Here is a 21,596-nt window from a genome sequence, read left to right on the forward strand (position 1 = left end):
TCTCCCCCCCTCGCCCGCCCGAGTCGCGCTGCCGTCTCTCTCCCCCCTCGTCCGCCCGAGTCGAGCTGCCGTCTCTCTCCCCCCTCGCCCGCCCGAGTCGCGCTGCCGTCTCTCTCCCCCCTCGCCCGCCCGAGTCGCACTGCCATCTCTCTCCCCCTCCCCTCGCCCGCCCGAGACGCGCTGCTGTCTCTCTCCCCCTCCCCTCGCCCGCCCAAGTCGCGCTGCCGTCTCTTTCTCTCTCTCTCTCTCTCTCTCTCTCTCTCTCTCTCTCAAAAATAAATGTCGGTTTTTGGAGCTTTCCGGAGTTTAGATGTCCAGATAAGTGATTGTGTAATTGTACTGTCACCTGATTCAACTGGTTTTGTGCCTCTTTAGAAAGCTGTGTGGTCTTGCATTGATGAATGCATTCAAAGGGTTAAGGTGTTTATATTCACAACTGCTGAGTATGAATCACATTGTTAATCTTTCAATATGACACTCAGAGAGTTGTGAGTGCCTGGATTGCCTTGCCAGGGATAGTGGAAGAGGCTGAAACATTGAGGGCATTTAAGAGACTCAAACACATGGTGGAAAGAAAAATAGAAGGTTGTGGGGTAGGGAGGGTTTAGAATTTTTTTTTGGAAGGAAAATATGGTCGGCACAACATCAAGGGCCGAAGGGCCTGTACTGTGCTGTATTGTTCTGTGTTCTATGACCAGGATGTTCTGAAAATTCATCAAGGCTGATTTTTTTTTCTGAAAACTTGGCTAAATAACCAATTTCAGACTAAACGTGAATGCTTGCTATCTTGGTAAGGAAAAAAGAAGCAAATCACATTTAGTTGAGAAATTTGAGAGGTGTTTATTTGGTTATGTAATATTTTACTATCAATAAAAGAATGATCTTTTCATTTTGCTTGCATAGGCAGTATGACATCAATTAAGTTCAGCTGTTTGTCAAAGATTCACATGCAGGCAGGTTATGCAAAGGACACACTGACAATTCTAGCCTTGGCCCTTTGTCAGGCGTAAGAAAAAGCAGGCAAGTGCCTGAATAAATGGTGGAGGAAGGGTGGGGTATGAGAGGAAAGGATGGAAGAGAGAATGGGAGGAGCACAGGCTAATAGGTTAATGTGGCTATAGGTAGGAGGGTAGAAAGGAAACCAGCAGAGAAGGGATAGGAGGAGAGGATTGAGGGTAGTTCTCTGATAGAAAAAGGGAAGGGGGTTGGAGGAAAAGAGTCAGAAGCTTGGGGAATAGAGAGACTCGCAGAAGGGGGTTAACAGGGATTGGCGAAGTCGATTAGTTGGAGAGCGCCCAGATAGAATATAAGGTGTTGTTTCACATTGTGATTCACATCAAAGCTTCCAGGAAAGGTAAATGGACAGTCTCTTTTCCATGTCTTTCCACATACCCCACCCCTTGCTTTCTTGCAGTCCAGATATTTGACCAGTTGCTTTCATGACTGCCCCATCTATCCAAAGAAAATGATCTTGCCACCAATGCCCATCTCTCTTGGCCTCCAATTTTTAAACAAGCAATTCACCCTTCATTTATGTGAGTGTTCTTTGGGAATTAGCATGAAAAAGATGGGAAGTTAATAGAAAGGGGAAGGGTGTTGTTTTGTCTGGGGAAAGGAAATCCACACTGACATCTTAGCTACCTAATGTTTGAGAGTGTTTTGAGGTAGATCTTGAGGGGAGGTACCTTTTTCCTTTTTGTACCTGGTGTTTTTTTCACATCGTTGTGTGCTTATTTCCTGAAGCACTTGGAGCTGAAACAAGATTGACTTTGCTGTTGAAATATTCATGGATGTTAAAAATAGAATGGTAATCAGAAGTCAGACCAGTGGTTAAATTCCTGAAGCATCTTTTCCTTATTCAATTAGAAAAGACATTCATTGCAGATTCAGCCATTCAGTGTAGTGGAGCATTCGGAGCCATTTATCCTGCAGAGTTACTCATTCTAATACCCATGATCATCTTTTCTCATTAAGATGACAAGAAGCCTCCAGAATATCCCCTACGTTGCTTGGACTGGACTAATCCATGGGGAAAGTCTTGACAACTGTCTCATAGAGGAATGTGTCTGAACCCTTGCACATTTTTGTGCCTTCCCCACCATTTCTGCAGCCTAGTGCTCTTTCTGAAACCAAGATGAGATGTTTTTCTCCTTTTGTTTCCCCCCCTCCCACCCAATCTAAAACAAAATAGAAATTCTAGTGGGTCAGGTTGATGAAAGGCAAAATGTTGATCTAGTTTCTCTCTCCACGCTAAGTGCATTCTGTTTTACTTCATATTTTCAGTGCTTGCAATAATTTGCATTTCCATAAAATTAAGTTACTCACACTCAGCAGTCGAACTCAAGTAACCATTCTGCAATCGACTTGCATTGGCTTCCTTTCTCTGAACCTCTCCTCCAATTTGCACATCCCTCAACAATCTTATTCTACTTATCTTTTCATTCTATGTTCCTCCTTCTATGGCATTGCTTCTCTTTTATCAACTCATTCAGTTCCTTTTCTATTTCACTCTTCCACTTGCCATTTACTAATTAATCCTGGTATTAGCAATGTACAAACTTGTAGCTGAGTTACCATTACCAGTCACATTGTTCCGAGTAGGGAAGAGTGAATGCATGTGTTCCATTTTAATTCCACTTCTATATCAAATGTAGCTGGTGTTTTCTTTTGTGTTTAAAGTGAAACAAATGCACTCATTCCTCTTTAAACAATATCAGATGCAACCTTTTGCATTAATGTCTCTGAGCCCAACTGACTCTTCTACCATCTCTCAAGATGCTTTCCTCAGAATTCTCCTGATCCCGTACCATGCTGCTCTCTTGTAGCCATCTTTTATTTTCTGATTGGAAGCCAGTTTGGCTACACAAAGCTATTCATTGTTGAGCTTGGTGGCAAGGAATAGAACTGTCCCATATTTACAAAACTATCCTGTAATATGTATAAGTAAAAACACAACATTGGAGAAACTCAGCTGGTCAAACAGTATAATTTATGTCGCAAGGATAAAACCATTGTTTTGTACTTGAGCCTTTCATCAAGGTATGAAAAAATGTCAGCAGGTGACCGAACAAAACGATGGAGGAGGGCTGGGGCAGGGGATAAGAAAGAGGTGGATAAGGAGGGCACAGCAGCAAGCAGGGAGAGGAGGTAGGTCTCTGTGAATAGAAGGGGAAGGGGGTGGTAAGAAGACAAAGGGAACGGAGAGAGAACAGAGAGTACCAGAAACTGGAGAAGTTGGCGTTGATGTGATCTGGTTGGTGAGTGCCCAGACGTAAAATCAAGCGTTATTCCTCCAATTTACTCATGGTCTTGGTGGGTTAGTACATGAGGCCATGGACAAACATGTGAGCATGGGAGTAGGCCTTAGAGTTAAAGTGGTTGGCCACTGGAAGGGGGCTGTCACTGATGTGGACAGAGCGAAGGTGCTCAGTGACGCAGTCTCCCAGTCTGTGCCCAGTATCTTCTATGAGTAAGGTCCAAGTTTCATAGTAGTTTGCAGTTGGAGTTGCCGTTGCAGGACTGTGATGTACAGCCTCAGAGTGTGTCATGGAATTACTCTATCCTTATTAGGTTGGAAATTGAGGAAATGTTCTCTGTTGAAGTGATGATGTTTTCCTATTATACCTTTTTAATGCACTTAAGGGCCTTACCTTTTGCTGTCCACCAGTGTGGTGAGCAACCCAAGTTTGGAAGCTTGCAGAAAGTCAGAAGTGATTTCCAGCATAACAATTTATAACTCCCCTCCATCCTTCTAGGAAACGGATTAGAAAGCATTGGGATGTAAATACATAATGAGATCAGACTACAAGCCAGAGAGCAATTATTTTTGTCAACAACAAAGCCTTTTTTGGATCATCAGAATTTCTCCCAGCAATTAAACCCCCTCCCATTTCTGTGCATTTGGATTGGTGTTGTCCATTTTGCACAAGGCTATTCTCTGCAAGGTTGCACTGAAATTTCACGACAAATAAAATTCTGGATGTCATGGATGGAAATATGAATTTGTCTTGCAGGCTGTTTTAAGGATTTAGAGTTGCAAACCTGTAGGAAAAATGAGTAAAGAATTAACTTTGTTTCAGTTGAAATGCGCAACATTTGATTGAGGAGAATTATTAATTGGTAAATAGACTAATTGCTTTTTATTTCTGTACTTTCAGGAAGGCACTTCAAAATTTGCAAATCTAGACAGTAGTGTGAAAGAAAACCAGAAGCGGACTCAGAAGCGGCTGCAGTTGCAGAAGGACATGGTGAGTCATTCCTTTATATTTGCCATCAGTTGTGCACTATTGTTCCCAAAGAAAATCTCACCTGGAAACAAACATCTCAAAGTTGCAATTTGCAGCTGTTTTGCTCTAAATCTGGCAATTTACCAGTTCTTAGAATTAAATGAAAGACTAGTTACTGCTGATTTTTTTTAAAAAAAAAAGCTTTTGGCTTGGTTGAAAATTTAAAACTATTTATCATGTAAAACTATGTGTCCGTAATTTGGATCAAAATGCTCAACATGTTGATTGAATATGACTGAATGGCTGGTCTGCACCTTCATTTTGTGTCTGAAATATTCAACTGTTTAATTTCAAACTGATTTAGTTGAACAAGAAAAAGAAAACAGTGTGATCGAGACCTTTGGAAAAATATAATATCCAGCATGTTCAGTGTGAGTTGCATTAACTTTCCACTATTTCGTAGGGAGTTATGCAAGGGACTGTGCCTTATCTTGGCACCTTCTTGACTGATCTGACAATGTTGGACACTGCGCTTCCAGATTACGTTGATGTAAGTGTTGCTGCATTTTGGGATTCCTCCTTTGGTAGTTGCTATCTTTACAACATCAGTGAAAATCCTCAAAGTGGCAGTGAAACCACTTGTGAGACAGATCAAAGAGGGCCTGAGGGAGGTTACATGCATTCAGTAATTGAATGCAATATGAATCAAACACTGAGTGAAGTTACTAAAATTATGAAGTAGGTGCTCATGTGTATGGGCTTTTTAAATTGCAAACTGAAAATGTACATTGTGGAGCTTGGGGAATTTTGTTAATTGGACATCCTGCTGCATTTCATTTTCTTATTCCCAGTATTGATTGTGTGGTGTAAATGACTTCACACAGATCACATGTTCTGCATAATTTATATATTAAATCATACTGTTATTTAATTTTGTGATGATTTGGAAGCATGTTGATGTGATTTGTAATTCAACTGCATCTGTCATCCTGGAGCACTATGAACTTCAGTACAAATCAATGTTTTTTTTTCCCCCTCCTCCTCTAATTTCTAGGGTGGCTTGATCAACTTTGAAAAGCGGCGAAGGGTAAGTATTGAATTGCTACATATCACATCATTTTCTGAAATGTGTGTGGAGGAAATGTGCTTTCAAATCTTACTGAGGATCACTTTCTCCAAAATTAATGACTTTAAATTATGTCATACATAGAATCAATATTCAATACCAGAGGATTGTGATAGAGGGTTTTTGGATGCATTGAGACGAATTGTGTAACCCAGTGGTTCTCGGCCTTTTTCTTTCCACTCACATCCCACTTTAAGTATTCCCTATGCCACAGGTGCTCTGTGATTAGTAAGGTGTTATGTGAGTGAGTTATGTGAGTGACCGCAGAGCCCACGTCACTGACAAAAGACAAAGGAGGAAAAACCCAACCCCAACCCACTAATTTTCCCTTGCAACCGTGTCTGCCTGTCCCGCATCGGACTTGTCAGCCACAAACGAGCCTGCAGCTGACGTGGACATTTACCCCTCCATAAATCTTTGTTCGCGAAGCCAAAGAAAGGATGTGAGTGGGAAGGGAAGGTTGATAATCACTGTTTTAGTTGTACCTAATGGACTCGTTATGTGCACCGTTTCATAACTCCAAGGGAAATGGGCCAATGATCATTTTTCTCAATAAAAATATTTCAATAACAATTGGGTTTAGAGCAGTGGTTCTCAACCTTCCCACTCACATACTACCTTAAGCAATCCCTTATTAATCATAGAGCACTGATGGCCTAGGGATTACTTAAAGTGGTATGTGAGTGAAAAGAAAAAGGTTGAGAACCATTAGTATAACACCTTGAGGAGGTAACAAAGTATTGTAGAAGAGAGAAAGGAACAGAAATCTATTCAGAAAGAGTGAGATGAAGTTCAAAGTCTGCAAACGCCAATATGGATCACTTAACACATTCTGTGCCTCAGTCACTGACAGCAGCCTGTATGAGACTGTTGAAGGACGTCAAGGTGTGAATGGTATTTGTCCGTAAACTATAGATTTTACTCTTCAATATTTCATTACTTCCAATCAGAAGGGAGATGCAAGTCCTGGTCATGCCTTCACGAATAATGTAAAGAGGAATGCAGTAGTACGATTTTTTTCTCTACTTTTACTACATGCTGGAAGGAGGTAAAATGCCCTGGCTACTGATAACAATATTCATCCACTGACATTCCATCCAGAGCACCAACACGAGGCATTGATATTTAGTTTCCAGGATGATAATGTGAGCCAGAATTTTAGTCTACTCTAGTATGTAAGATGCAATTTGTACCATACCCTGATTTCATATGTATGTAAGATGCAATTTGTACCATACCCTAATTTCATATATGGTTTTGCAAGATTAAGTAGGATATGTGAGGCCCAAGATTAAATTTGGGGTCATGCTATTTCATTAAAACCAACCTTGTCAGCAGCTGAACTATGAAGTGCATGCAAATAGGTTTCTTGAACAACAGATATCAACAGTAACATGTACCTCAAAATTGGACTGTTTAGCACCCTTATTACATGCATGCTGTTCATTTGAAATTTTGTGCATGTTTCAAAATGATTATGGGCACTGTTGAGAGTTCATTAAAGGATCGACGCTCTTCCCATCATTTCTAGCAACAAGATGCAGAACATGCAATCTTTGTCCAATTGCCTTTGGAAATTGCCTGTTTTAATAGTACTTGGGGTGGGTGTTCGGTGAGACTCTCTTACCACCACTACTGTTATGGTCTTTTACATGACTTGCTGAGACACTTGTGAACTGTGAAAAACATTCTGCCATTTTTTTTTAAGTATATATTTTTTCAATGAGGAGGGATACAATTAGGGTGAAATTCAATTTCTGGGCAAAGCTCTTTTCAGTGTTGGATTTTGAAATGTTCTCTTTTGACAAATGTAGCAGAAAACTTAGAACTAATGAAAAGAAAGCATTCAGATTTCACAGTGTCCTTGCTCTTCATTTCTGGCTACAAGCCGCCATTGTGTTCCACATCAATCTTACCATGAGTAATGAGTTATCAGCCTTTGCTTTTCTATTCAATATTTTGTTGAAATAAGCTTACAGTTATCAAGAATGTGTCTTCTTCTCAATTTTTTTAAGCTTATGTGCCTGTAATATATGTTTGATTTTAATTGCCAGCACAGGAATTGAGACTTAAAGCAATACTGGGATCAGTCAATGCACGTATTCATCAGTTACATCGGTACACTTTCACATATCTGTGGGCCTTTGCAAGTGGATGCATTGACAAGCAAATAGTCTTTTTTGCAAAAGTTTTACCTGATGTTACTGAGGAAGTAATGTTTTTCTCTCTTTTTCCTTCACAGGAGTTTGAGGTAATTGCACAAATTAAGCTGTTGCAGTCTGCCTGTAACAGTTACTGCATCAGTCCAGTCCAAAGGTTTCTCAAATGGTTCCACAGTCAGCAGTATTTAACAGATGAAGAAAGGTAAGAAGCTTTCTTTACAGTCTATTCAGGAACGTGTTGAACTCGTGTGAGACTTTAATACTTCTTCAAAGGTTCAGACAAACAGTTCATTTACACTATTCTTGATCTCTCTGTCTCCATCTCAGGAGACAGACTTTCCACCAATATATTTTACAAACCCACCAACTTCCACAACTACCTCAATTACACTTCCTCACACCCAGTCCCCTGCAAGGATTGTATTCCCTTCTTTAAATTTCTCAGTTTCCACTGGATCTGTTCCCATTATGAGGTCTTCCAGTCCAGATCATCTGAAATGTCCTCCACCTTTCACAAACGTGGCTTCCCCTCCAACTTCATCAACTTAACCCTTACCTACATCTCCATTTCCTGCTCATCTGCCCTGGTCTCCTCTGCCCCCAGATACAACAAATGCAGGATTCCCCTTGTCCTTACCTCCCACCCCTCCAGCCTTTGCATCCAATACATTATCCTCCATAGTTTTCGGCACCTACAATATTATCCCACTACATCTTTCTCTCTCCTCTCCTCTGCATTTATCCTTCCCCTCCCTCCCCCTCCCCCAATCCCAGCACCTTCCCTTGCCCACACCTCCTTCTTCACCACAATTCGGAGCCCCAACAGGCTATTCAAGTGAAGCAACATTTCACCTATGTATCCACGGGAGTGATCTACTGCATCCAATGCTCTGCTTGTGGCCTTCTCTACTGGGGATACTGGGCCCAGATTGGGAAATCACTTTGCTGTTCACATCAGTGACAGGGATCTCCCAGTGGCTGATCATTTCATTTCTGTGTCCCACTCCCATACTGAGATGTCTGTCCATGGCTTTGTGTATTATCCCACCAAGACTCCCTGTAAATTTGAGGAACATCATTTGATTTTCTGTCTGGGCACTTAACCAGATGGCATTAACATAGACTTCTCCAGTTTCTGCTACTTTCTGTTCTCCCTCCCTTCCCTTTCCCTTTGTCTTTGTACCTCCAGCTCCCCCTTCCCTCTCTATTCACCGACCCATCCCTCCTCCCCCTGCTTAGTGCGATGCTCCCCATCCCTTATCCACCTATTACCTCCTGCATTTGGGAGCGTGCTCCTCTCTTCCCCATTCCCCCCTTCACCATTTTGTTCAGATGCCTCCTGACTGATGGGCACTACCAGTTGCCCCAATAACCACAAGGACAAAGACCGAGGGGAACGATAGGCTTTATTAGACAGAAGACTTGAGCTGGCCTGGATCCAAGCTAGGGAAGTGCAGGGAAGGGAGAGGTGACCCGACCTTTATGGCCTAGGCCACAGGGGAGGAATCCAGGGGATAGTGTCATCAGGGGGCAGGCCAGCTGTGCCTTTACTGGCCAATGACTATATATAATCCATACCATTACACTGACATTTTTCATACCTTGATGAAGGGATCAAGCCCAAAGCATTTGTTATGTATCTTTAGTTATATGAAGTACACTGTTCCATCTGCTGAGTTTTTCCAGCATTGTGTTTTTACTTTAACCACAGTGTCTGCAGACTTTTGTGTTATAGTTCATTTACTCTTTCCATCTCTGTATGCTTCCTGGTTGCACTAAGCACTGGAAGTTCAGTTTGCTGTATCTGCCATTGCCAAGAATTCTCCAGCTCTATTGAATGTCCTGCATCCAAAATACAATTTTCAGTTCTTTTTCTTCTGGGGCAAGCATCTTGCTGAATGCCCTGGATAGGTAATGATGAACCCCTTCTGAATTTCCCATACAACCAATATTCCTCCTGTAGTTTCCATGTGGAAAATATTGGGCTTTGAGCTGCTGCACCTGTCAATCATTAATCAATGAAATGAGCCCTGTTCTTTTGCCAGAGAAGCAAATGCCTCTTGGCAAAATAATCAGTTTGCAAGCTTTTGAGCTTTGCAAAATAATTGTGTTAAAAGCATCCATCGGAGACTTGTCTAAATTGTGTTTATCTCCGATCCTGTAGCTATAATGTGTCCTGTGAAATTGAGCCTACCACTGATACCAGTCCCACATCTCCAAAGCCCAGGAAGAGCATGGTGAAGCGACTCAGTCTGTGAGTATAATAAAATAACACCTCAAAGGGCACTGCTCTTATTGATTTTCATATTGATTCCAAGTGCACCATTGTGAAAAAGCCTTTTGATACATATCCCTTTCTATCTTGGAACATAAAAGCTTGTTTGATACAGTGTGTAATTTGAAACATAGCATGAGTAACATACTTGGATGAATAGGTAACTTTGGTCTCTAGACTTTTCTGTGTATCAAGTTTGGGACAACTGAAAGTTTAATTGATAAATTGCTGTAGGACTGTAGAAAATTAAAAGGGGGTGCTTGAGATTTCATGTGTATGCCAAGCAAAAATGGAGTAAGTTGGCTCACTCCTGCTTCCCAGATGCTTGATCCATATTCACCAGGTTATACTTGGCTTCACCTGGCACTGACTAAAACCAGTCTCTGACTTCACTGTTTCCTCAGCACAACTCCTTGCATCCCCATGCTATTCCTTTAAAAGGGAAAAGAATCCCAATGCTACCAGTTAAGCTCTATGACCCTTGGTCATTAACAGCTATAACTGTTTCTGTTTCAGGACCAGCTCCATTATTACTTTATCATGTGCAATCAGAATGAAAGAAGTAAACTGTTCTGTCTTGCCATTTCTGTGCTCTGTTTTATTTCCTCTTCCCTCCCCAAACATACTTTAGTTATAACCCTTTCCTTTTCCACAATTGGATTCACAAGAGTGCCCAGCAATATAGAATTTCAGTGATCATAATGTGCACATTGGTGAATAAACACATGGGGAACTGAAGGAATTCAGATAAATGAATAAAACCCACCTTTTGAAGATCCTCCTGTGAGACCTGCAAGCAGCTGGAAAATATCATCCAACTTTTTACTTCTTCAGTCGTCCATGTCTGAAGCCTCAGTATCCCTTTCAAAGATTCTTCCATGTATATTGTAAGATTGTTTGAATGTACGTCTCTTGTTGTCGCTGTTAAGATACTTTTCCTGAGGCCAAGATCAATGGCCTCCCGTGGATTTGCTGCTCATTTTATGTTGGAAGCCCATCTGTGCTAAATGGACAGATGAATATGGACAGCAAAGGGTGTTGAGTTGTAATTTGTCTCTGCTTGATCAAAGCCATCTTAGTAAAACTGCTGATTTACTATTTTTACCTATTCCTGGGGGTGAAACTCATGGGCAAATCAGTTATCCCTCCTGTACTGCAATTCTTTTAAATAATTAAATAAGTGATGCTCTACATTCATGATGTGACAGTTGAGAAGACGAGCTATTTTTGCCTTATGCTGGTTCATAATTAATAACTGCACCATATTTTTAAAGCAGGTTTGGTGTTGAAGCATTAATTGTACCATTTTGTTTCACATTTAAAATACTCAATGAAACATGGTGGCCTCTTGATTTATATGTTGAATTTGCCTCAGACTTGCTGCCTTATTAAGTTATTGGAAGCTGCAGTGCATTTTAAATTAGTATTATTTTTCCATTTTACATCGTAGGCACTTCTCTTTCTCATATCTAATTGTGATATAAACAGGCATGACATTGTGATTTTTACTGTGTGACAAGTGAATGAGATTCACTTGTGTTAGAATGGTTAATTTCAAACCTGAAGAGTTAATTAATTTAGCAGAGTTAACACTTAATCAACAGGAACAAAACATCTCATCTGGATCAACTCTCTATGCAGGGTTGAGCTTGCATTGAACTTAAAAGTTCCTCAGCCAGTGAAGCATTAAAAATAAGATGTGCCTGCCTTATTGATTTGATGTACAGTCCCATATCACACCTAGAAGATGGCGGCATCTATGAACGGCAGCAGTCACGAGGGGTTGCAGACTCCAGGGGAGCGGAGGACTAGCACAGGGCACCAGAAAACAGGGAGACCATCCCCTGTCTGAGAAGGAGAAGCAGATGAGATGACCCAGAAGACGGTGACCACAGCGGTGGACCAATGAGGGGTGACTGCGGCTGAAAGACCAGCGCATGCAGCGTGGCTACAGGTGACTCAAGGCGAGGGACCCATGGAGGCTGTGGGCTGCTGGAGATTACTAACGGGGGACACGCGCCGGGCTGCGGACTGCTGGAGGCTGGCTCAAAACTGGCTGAAGTGGCTCCAGGTATCAGAACCGGACTACGAGGGAGTGCCAAAGGGTTCTTGACTGTTTCAGATCTGAAGCTCAGGTTGCAAATGGTTTGGATGGACTCTGTGTGGTTGCGAAGGCTGCGGAAGCACTGGAGATGAATCTATAGAAGTAAATCACAAAATTCTGTAGACACTGTGGTTGGAGTGAAAACACAAAATGCTGGAGAAGTACAACAGATCAAATAATGTCCTTTATGTAGCAAAGGCAAAGATACATAAGCAATGATTCAGGCTTGAGCCCTTCATTTAAGTATGAGAGAGTTCTACCAAGCGTCCAAACAAAAGGGTTGGTGGGGGGGCAAGGCAGGAGATGGTGGGTGGAGAAAGGAGGGAAGGGACAGCATCAATGGAGGCGGGGGATGGTGGTGCTGCATGGGTGAAAGAACTGGAAGGACAAGAAAAGGGGAAGGGAAAGAAAAGGCAGACAGATTTAATGGAAAGCAGTAAAGTCAATGTTCATGCCATGTGGCTGGAGGGTGCCCAGATGGAAAATAAGGCATCGTTCCTCCATTTTGCGGGTGGTCAGGGTGGGGCAGTAGATAATGCCGTGGACAGATATAGGAGCGCAGAACTGTGGCTGTGGTTGCAAATGGAGCGGAGGTGTTGAGCGACGCGATCTCCTAGTCTGCGACTGGTCTCACCGATGAAGAGAAGGCCACAAAGGGTGCACCGGATGCAGAAAATAAGTCCTCTGGATGTATGTGTTGCACCTCCTGTGGGCACAGAGGAAGGTGTGATGGGTGGGGAGGGATGCGTACACGAGGGAATCGTGGAGAGAGTGGTCCCTGCAGAAGGCCAAGAGGGAAGGAAAAATGTGTCTGGTGGTGGGATCCTGTAGTAAGTTCTGGAAATTGCAGCAGATGATGTTTTGGATGCGGAGGCTGCTGGGGTGGTAGGTGAGGATGAGGGGGATTCTATGTTTGTTGCGTCTGTGGGCAGAGGGGGCCAGGGTAAATGAGTGGGAAATGGAGGCGATGTGGGTGAGGGCCGAGTTGATAGTGGTGGAGGGGAAGCCACTCAGTAACTGCGGAGAACTCTCTTTTGCTTCTCTTTCTCTGACTGTAAGAGGCACTTCAGGCAATTTCTGCTGATGGTGAATGTGTCTGCCTTACAGCAGGCAAAAGCAATTTCATGTAATATGACACTGTTTTACAATACGACAATAAATTGAATCTTGACCTGCTGACTGATGCACAAATACCTCTTCTTAACAGAGATCAATGTCCATGTTGAACTTGGTTCCTGGACTGCTGTAAATGCTGCATTTCAGGTTCTCAGTTTAGACATAGCCAAGAAATGAGTACTCACAATGCACTGCAGATTAAATATTATTTCTGTACTGCTTGATTTGCTTTGAGCTGTGGACTGAAGTCAGCAAGGTCAATGGGACAGGAAAAATAATCAGTTCACATTTTTCATTGGTATAGCTCTACTTCAGTCCACCAATCAGGGAGCAATATGGGCCAGGTACTTTGCATACAAGTAACTCTACCCCAGTTATAGTTGATAGTGGGAATATGAGATGCTACTATGTTTACACAGGGCTCCCCAGAAATATTTCTACATTCAAAACTATTGAGCAGAAAAATCATTTGCATTGACAATATCAAGCTCCGATAGGGCAAAGACCCTGTGCTTCAAGTATCCTTGTCACAAAAAATATTAAACCATTGGGGTATCCCTGTTTTATGTTCAACTTGAACATTTTTTGCACTATAGCTACTTCTAATTTCCTTTCAGACATTTTACTGATTGATCCCTGTCCCTTGTGCAGGCTGTTTCTGGGGGCTGATGTCATCACAAATAACACACCAGCAAAGAGCTGTGAGCAGCCCAAGTCCCCTCCAAGTGGGAGTTCTGGAGAGAGCATGGACTCGGTTAGTGTTTCATCATCGGATTCCAACAATTCTGAAATTGAAGAGACATGCACAACTCCAACAGACACTCCAGAAGGGCCACAAAAAAAGGTAACAGTGAGGCATTCTCCTTGAGAAACATGTTATGCTGGTGGTGGCAGTCTAATCTCTTGTAATATAGCTTGTTTTTTGATTAAAAAATTTACTTTTAAGGATGGGTAAAATTTGTGAATGAAGATGTATCGTACTAATGTTCTACTTTAGTTACATTGGCCAACAATTTTTTTCTAAACATTTGCTTCCTGAAGAAAAATTGGGGATAGACAACTTCAAGCTGAACACAAAGATAATTTCAGATTTGCTGTGGGGCATCAGATTGAAATTTCACATTGAAGAAACATTAAATTAACTTTTATTGAATTTAGTGGGTTTAATCACATAATGAGGCTGACACATTGCATTAGCTCAACTGACCTAAAAAAATGTTTTTTTTTGCTTATTTTCATTTTTACTCAGCATCTGATGCCTCTCACAATAGTGTCCAACAATAGGCGACCAGCATTGATTGATTCCAATTGCCATTTTTCCATGGTTTCAATGTTCTGGTGAACCTTTCACCATGTTCTTCACTGACTGCACTAAGATCACCAGGGAAGAAGTCCAAGTGCCAATACAGGAAATTAATTTTCAATGACATTTTTCATGGTTTTGTATGTTTAGAGTAAACTTAAAATATAACAGGAAATCACAAAAATAAGTTATATCTTAAAAAACAGTATGTGATAGGAAAGTTTTAATGTGTTTTTCATGATCAGCAATCTGGAATCCATATAACATGCAAAAGTGTTCAGTCAGTAAAATCTTGATTGTCCAGTATAATGTTTTTTTTTTAAATCCTCTACTTCATGGGTTATAGTAAAATCAGTGCATGATCTGTGGCTGAAGGAGATAAGTCCACAAGCAGTAGTTTGGATTGAAAGCTCTATATTTTGTGACAAAGCTGGGTTCTGCATTTTCAGCAGGTTCCTTCTTGACTAATACTTTCCTGCTAATTGACCTGTTGTTCAAAATCTTCTCTGTAGAGGGACATTGGTTCATGGGAGATTATCAGTGACCTGATTAATTGTTTTCAGCAGAAAAAGTGTATTACCTGCTTCCGAGAAAATTTAGCAATTTAGTCTCTTAACAGATGAGCTATCTATTAATGTAACTCTTTAACATTCCAGATCTGCCTTCAGTATTAAAGTCCTCTTTCTGTTTATGGACTTTTCTAATCTTTATTTGCTTCTCCTGTGGCATTGCCTCCAGGTTACTGAAATTTGTGACCAATGCTTACATGCCAGCTAAGAACTATATTTGAGACTGGAGATTTTGACCATGGAAATTCCTTGTTCTCTGTGAGCTGCCACAGCAGTCAACTGTGCTTACCTCCAGGAATGCCCGTTTAAGCAGATAGACAAATGCTTCATTGGTTCTGTCCATCAGGCAGGCAATCACTTACCCATGGGACTTGATTTCAATTTTTGAAAACATGAGCTCAAATCTTCAAATGGAATTCCTGTATTGAGCTTGCTCTGTACTGCAAATCCAGCCTGCAAATAAAAAGATCTATCAATATTGTTTTAATATTCAGTGGGCTGTTGGAGCTATTCATCAGGACTGATTGTTGATGGTAGTAAGGAGATTGGACAGAACATTGCCACTCTTCTGTTGGAGTGGTATTATTAGCTTTGGGTGGGCCCTTCATGGCACAATAGAAGAAGCAGAAAATTGTATCCTCTTTGACAGGTTTCTTTTTTTTTCAGTCATCTGAATCTTTATCATCATGTTCATCTCTTCACTCAATGGACACGGCCTCTTCAGGAGTCTCCTCGTTAATCAGTACGGTCTCATCGTCACCTTCGTTCCCCCACAATCCTACGCTCCACAAGCGCTCTATCTCGGTGACTTCCTGCAGTTCAACATTGTCACTTCCTGTGTACAACCAGCAGAACGAAGATGCATGCATCATCCGGGTGAGCCTTGAGGACGACAATGGAAATCTGTACAAAAGCATTCTAGTAAGTGCATGGAGGTTTTTTCACGTCAGATTTGTGCTGCAGAATGACTACGGGTGCCTGGATGTGCAAGTCAGACTTCCTTTGTTTAAAACAATGACGTGAGAATGGTTTGTTAGCATCTGGACCAGGTTAAAATGGAAAGGAAACTCTGGGTGTTGGAATCTTGAAGAAACAATTTGAAGCTGGAGAGAGGGGCTCAGTGGGTCCGGGAGCATCCATGAGGAGAGACCATCTTGATGAGGGTTCTTGAGCCAAAACATTGACTGACCCATTAATGCTGCCTGACCCACTGAGTCCCTCAAGATCTCCATGTTCAAAATAGCCATGCAGTTGCTGTCAGTACTAGTTTTCCAAAACATTAGTGCTGTTGTCGTCATTTGTGTCTATTTCAGTGTTTTTCTCAGTTGTATTTGTTTCCAGCTGTAATCTTGTCATTTTTTTTTCCATGAATGATGCAGAAGCAGCAGGGTTGGATTCTTTACCATCAGGCAGCAACTTCTGAGCAGCCACATTGCTAGTTAGTGGGCGTAGAGGATAACATGGGTTTAGGGTAATGGTTTCTTGATGACCAGGGTGTTGGTGCTTCCTTGGAAACAGTTTCTGTGCTGTATTGCTTGAGCACAACAAATGACGTGCACCCTAAGATGATTCTGTTTCCCTCAAATCTGCTTTCTTCTCTGATTTATTGTTTTGAGAAGTGGTCTGCATCTGACCGCTGGAGTGTTTTCTAAAGTGAACTCTGTTAAATGCCATTTTCTTGACCTATCCTGTATTTTGCATTGGAGAAAAGTAATTAAAACATAATGTTAATTTGGGTTGATTATTTGTTCACATTATGATCCTTTGGAATGTAGTCAAAAGAGGTGGCAAAAAATCAGGGGGGGGGGGAAACAATCCAAATGTCGATTGGATGTGCGGTTGATGGGTCCTGAGGCAGAGGTTGTTCTCTTCAATTTTCTGCCTTTAGCTTTTTGATAGATAACTGATATTATTTAATTACAAACTGAAGCCAAGATTATTGCAAAGGGTTCTGGGACATTTTTTTTTTGATTGGGTCAAAATAGCCTCTTGCTGATTTTTCTTGTGCGGGTGGATAGAATGAATATGGAGCCAAGGGCTAGAGTTCTCCATGGGGAACTCTCCCCAATTTTGTTGCAATAAACAAAACCGATCTCTCCCTCAGTGATTTCCCTCATGGGATCCAGTCACGAGGTGAGAGAAATCAGTTTCTAATATCACATTGCAACATTTATTCACCCATCCTCCACCTCATCACCCCCCACCACCACCCAAGAAATGATCTTTAAGAAACTAGTACATTCTGACATTTCAATATCCTGTTTACCCAAAATAATTCCATAATTACCACAGCTGTGAAGTGAATATAAGATTTTTCACTCGATTAAGGAACTGAACATTGCTAAATGTCTCGAACATTTTGTTTCTATTTTATCAGTTCCATTTCATTATCTTTTGTATGAACAAGAATCACTGCTGGAACACACACTGCAAAAACAGTATTTAAAATCTGTGTCTTAGCTAATAAATATTAAAAGCAGACTGTATTAAAAATAAACTAGTCTGGTGAAATGAAATCCTTCTGTACAATTTACTCGTGCCAATGAGAGGGAATAGCTAAAGCTTTCAACAACCCAGGAAGAGGAGTAATGACCATTATAACCAGGCATGTAATGGCAAACCTTTTATCAAAAATGACACGTATAACATTCACTCACTGGAGTTTGTTCTGTGATGCAAGCAGCTGTTATTTAAATCCCATCCCCCCTCTCAAAACATATTCCTAAGATATAAAATAAAAAGTAATAATTTTTTTTTCTTCCTCTTCAGCTGACCAGCCAAGACAAGACTCCTGTTGTTATTCAGAGAGCCATGTCCAAGCATAATCTGGAAGGAGAGCATTCAGAGGAATATCAGCTTGTACAGGTCATCTCAGAAGACAGAGGTGAGGCATGAAAATTCAAAAGCCAGCATTTTCAACTGATGTTTCTTAAGACATTGGAGAAATCCAGCTTCTTGTTGAACTAAATCCATGAATATCCGAAAGGTCCTGTTTCGAGTGGCTTACATTATTGCCAAAGCAATAAATTCTCCATTTTGAGCCTCGACTTGCAGTTCTATAAAGCAGTAGATTTGTGTGTATTGTTGATGATTTGCTGCAGCAGTTATCTCTACTGTTGAATGTTTTTTTTAAGAATTTGAGTTCACTGCTGGCCTCTGGTGCTGTGTTCTACTTGTAATCATGCAAGTTTCATCTGGGTACTTCAGTTTCCTTCCACATTCAAGAATATGCCAGTAGATCAATTGCCCTCTGCATGTTAGTCTAGTATTGGTGGGTGGCAGAAAAAATCATGGGAAATTGATGGATGTGTGAAGGTTACTAGGAATTAAGATGGATGGAATTACTCTGGGGAAAAATGGTGGCCTCCTTCATCACGTCACTGTTAAATCATTTGGATCATAATATCATAGTTGTTTAGTTTTGATTTTATTCCTCTAAAAATTCATTGTTCTGCTGGAGTAAAATAAATCAGTAAATTACTTTGCTTCTGTATCTAGCCAGGGCAAGAGAATTGATTCTGATCCTTCAGCTGCTGTTATAATTCATGCTCTGCTCTGGTGAAAGTGAATACTGTATATAAAGCATATGAAATTCTACATCAAATTCATACCTTCATAGATGAAACTCTTGCAGCTTTTGGATTCCTAACTTCACAGAGTTCTCCAAGTGCCTATGATATTTATTCCAGTAAAACTGTTTAGAAATTTATGGTAGAACCCACATTTAATTTAAGATGGTGGAGTGACTCATTTTGTGAATTACTGCTGAAATTTTCGTGATGCCTCTTTCTCTGGTGCTTGTATTAATTGGTTTTTTTTTTCTTCTTTTCGACTATAAGACATAGGAGCAGGAATAGGCTGTACAACCCTGTCATTTAAACATGAGCTGATCCAATTTCCAACTCAGCCCTACTGACCAGCTTTTTTTTTGATGACCTGGCTAATCAAGAACCTATCAATCTCTGCCTTAAACACACCATTCACCTGTAGCAACAACTTCTACAGATTTTTCTGAAATTCCTCTGCATCTCTGTTCTAATTCTGAACTTCAATTCTGAAGTTGCGCTCTCTTGTCCTTGATTCTCCCACCACCATAGGGAACAACCTTTCTATGTCAACTAAAACTATAGAACCATAGAACATTTTAGCACAGAAACAGACCTTGCAGTCTTTCTAGACTATGCCAAACTCTTATTCTGCATAGTACCAATATACCTTTCCAAATTCTTTTTAAATGTTACAATTGAGCCCGCATTCACCACTTCAGCTGGCAGCTCATTCCACATTCCCACCACTCTGTGTGTGAAGAAGTTCCCCTAATGCTCCCCCTAAACTTTCCCCTTTCACCTTTAACCCATGTCCTCTGTTTTGTATCTCACCTAACCTCAGAGAAAAAAGCCTACCTACATTTACTCTGTCTATACCATTCATAATTTTAAATACCTCTATCAAATTTTCCCTTTCTTCTACATTCCAGCGAATAAAGTCCTAACCAGTGTAACCTTTCCCCCTAGTTCAGTTGCTGAAGTCTGGACAATATCCTAATAAATCTTCTCTGCACGCTTTCAATCTTATTGATCTCTCCTGTAGTTAGGTGACCAAAAATGCATACAGTGCTCCAAATTTAGCTTCACCAATGTCTTGTACAACTTTACTATAACATCCAAATTCCTGTATCCAATATTTTAATTTATGAAGGCCAATATGCCAAAGGTCTCTTTATAACCCTATCTGTGTTATCAGGGAATTATGTATCTTTATTCCCAGATCCCTCTGTTCTACCACCTTCTCATTGCCCTACCATTTACCATGTAAATCCTTTCTTGGTTTGTCCTTCCAAAATGCAACACATCACACTTGATGTGTTCCATCTGCCATTTTGCAGCCCATTTCCAGCTGGTCCAGATCCTTCTGCAAGCTTTAAAAGCTTTCCTCGCTGTCCACAATGCTTCCAATCCTTGTGTCATCAGCAAACTTCCTGATCCAATTTACCATATCATCATCCAGATCACTGATATAGATAACATCTGAGAAACAATCATCCACCACCACTTCCTGGCTTCTCTTGCTTAGCCAATGTCGAATCCAGATTAGGACTTCACCGTGAACACAGTGTCTGAACCTTCCTGACTAACCTCCCATGTGGGACCTTGTCCACGAAGACAGCATCCACATTCATCAACATTCCTTATATCCTCAAAATTCTTAATATTGATTAAACATGACCTACCAAGGAAAAAAAAATGTTGACTTTCACTAATCAGTCCTTGGCTATCCTACTAGTTGTATATCTGATCTCTTAGTACGCCTTCCAATAACATACATGTTGTCAGGCTCACCAGTCTATAATTTCCAGGGTTTATTTTGGAGCCTTTATTAAACAACAGAATGTAAGCTACCTTCCAATCCTCTGGCACCACACCCTTGGTTAAGGACATTTTAAATATTTCTGCCAGAGCCCCTGCAATTACTATACTAGTCTTCCTCAAGGTCTGAGGGAATATCTTGTCAGGCCCTGTGGATTTATCCACCTTCATTTTCTTTAAGGCAGCATGCACCTCTATAATCTGTATAGGTTACATGACCTCACTGTTTGTTTGCCTTTCTCCATTGACTCTGTGCCAGTTACTTGTGTAAATAGTGATGTAAAAAAAAATCCATTTAGGATCTCCTCCAACTCTTTTGGCTCCATATATAACTGACCCCTTATTTTTAAGGAGACCAAATTTGTCCCTTAATATGCCTGCAGAAACACTTAGGATTTTCTTTCACATTGTCTGCCAAAGCAACCTCACACCTTTTAGCCTTTCTGATTTATTTTGAGTTTTTCTTGCTTTTTTTAATGCTCCTCAAGTACCTAATTTGCTCCTTAATGCCTATATCTTCTATACACCTCTCTCTTCTGAACTAAATCCCTCAAAAACAAAGGTTCTATATGTCTCTTTTCCTTCCCTTTAATCCTGACAGAAATATACAAACTCTCAAAATGTCACCTTTGAAGGTCCTCCATTTACCTCGCACATCATTGCCAGTAAACAACATATCCCAAACCACACCTTCTAGATCCCTTTTCATTCCCTCACATTGGCTTTTCTCCAATCTAGAATCTCAACCCAAAGCCCAGACCTATCTTTCTCCATAATTACTCTGTTCATGCGCTTCAACATTTGATATGTTCCAGTGAGATCCTCCCTCATTCTCCTAAATTCCAATGAGCGCAGGCGAAGAGCCATCACATGTTCCCAGGATGATAACCCTTTTATTCCCAGAATCTTCCTTGCAAACTTCTTATGAACCTTTAATATCAGCACTTTCTTTCTTAAATGAAGAGCACCAAACTGCTCACATTACTCTAAGTGAAATCTCACCAGTGCATTGTAAAGCCTGAACATCACAGTCCAGCTCTTGTATTCTATTCCTCCTGAAGTGAATTTGCTGCCGTCACTGCAAGTTTACCTTTAGGATATCCTGGACCAAGACTCCTAGATCCTTTTACATCTGGGAATGTTCAATTTTCTCCCGATTTAAAGAGTAGTCTGTCCACTTATTTCTTTTACCAAATTGCATGACCATACACTTTCTGACATCATATTTCTTTTGCCACTTCTCTATCCATTCACATAATCCATCTAAGTCTTTTTGTTGCCTTCCTGTTTCCTCAACATTACCTGCTACTCCTCTGAGTTTAGTATCATCTGCAAAATTGGCCACAAAG

At 40.9% G+C, this 21,596-nt stretch overlaps 1 protein-coding gene and 1 long non-coding RNA gene across 11 annotated transcripts in view; one reads left to right on the forward strand and one right to left on the reverse strand.

Annotated features, from left to right (window-relative positions):
- rgl1 (ral guanine nucleotide dissociation stimulator-like 1) overlaps positions 1 to 21,596 on the forward strand; it is a 301,930-nt gene that overhangs the window by 277,690 nt on the left and 2,644 nt on the right. For 9 of the 10 annotated variants that reach the window (XM_069937500.1, XM_069937502.1, XM_069937501.1 and 6 more), the window contains 8 exons: positions 4,158 to 4,247; positions 4,690 to 4,776; positions 5,281 to 5,313; positions 7,595 to 7,716; positions 9,679 to 9,768; positions 13,661 to 13,853; positions 15,548 to 15,802; positions 17,651 to 17,765. In XM_069937500.1, the coding sequence (XP_069793601.1) occupies positions 4,158 to 4,247; positions 4,690 to 4,776; positions 5,281 to 5,313; positions 7,595 to 7,716; positions 9,679 to 9,768; positions 13,661 to 13,853; positions 15,548 to 15,802; positions 17,651 to 17,765 (985 nt within the window). The remainder of the gene's footprint in view (positions 1 to 4,157; positions 4,248 to 4,689; positions 4,777 to 5,280; positions 5,314 to 7,594; positions 7,717 to 9,678; positions 9,769 to 13,660; positions 13,854 to 15,547; positions 15,803 to 17,650; positions 17,766 to 21,596) is intronic. The other variant, XM_069937509.1, reaches the window with a different exon arrangement.
- LOC138763411 (uncharacterized) lies at positions 887 to 13,244 on the reverse strand. Its single transcript, XR_011357534.1, has 3 exons — positions 13,195 to 13,244; positions 10,556 to 10,792; positions 887 to 4,041 (listed from the first exon to the last, which is right to left on the reverse strand). It is a non-coding gene; the product is annotated as an uncharacterized lncRNA (long non-coding RNA).

Source organism: Narcine bancroftii, chromosome 5 (genome assembly GCF_036971445.1).
Source record: "Narcine bancroftii isolate sNarBan1 chromosome 5, sNarBan1.hap1, whole genome shotgun sequence".
NCBI lineage: Eukaryota > Metazoa > Chordata > Chondrichthyes > Torpediniformes > Narcinidae > Narcine > Narcine bancroftii.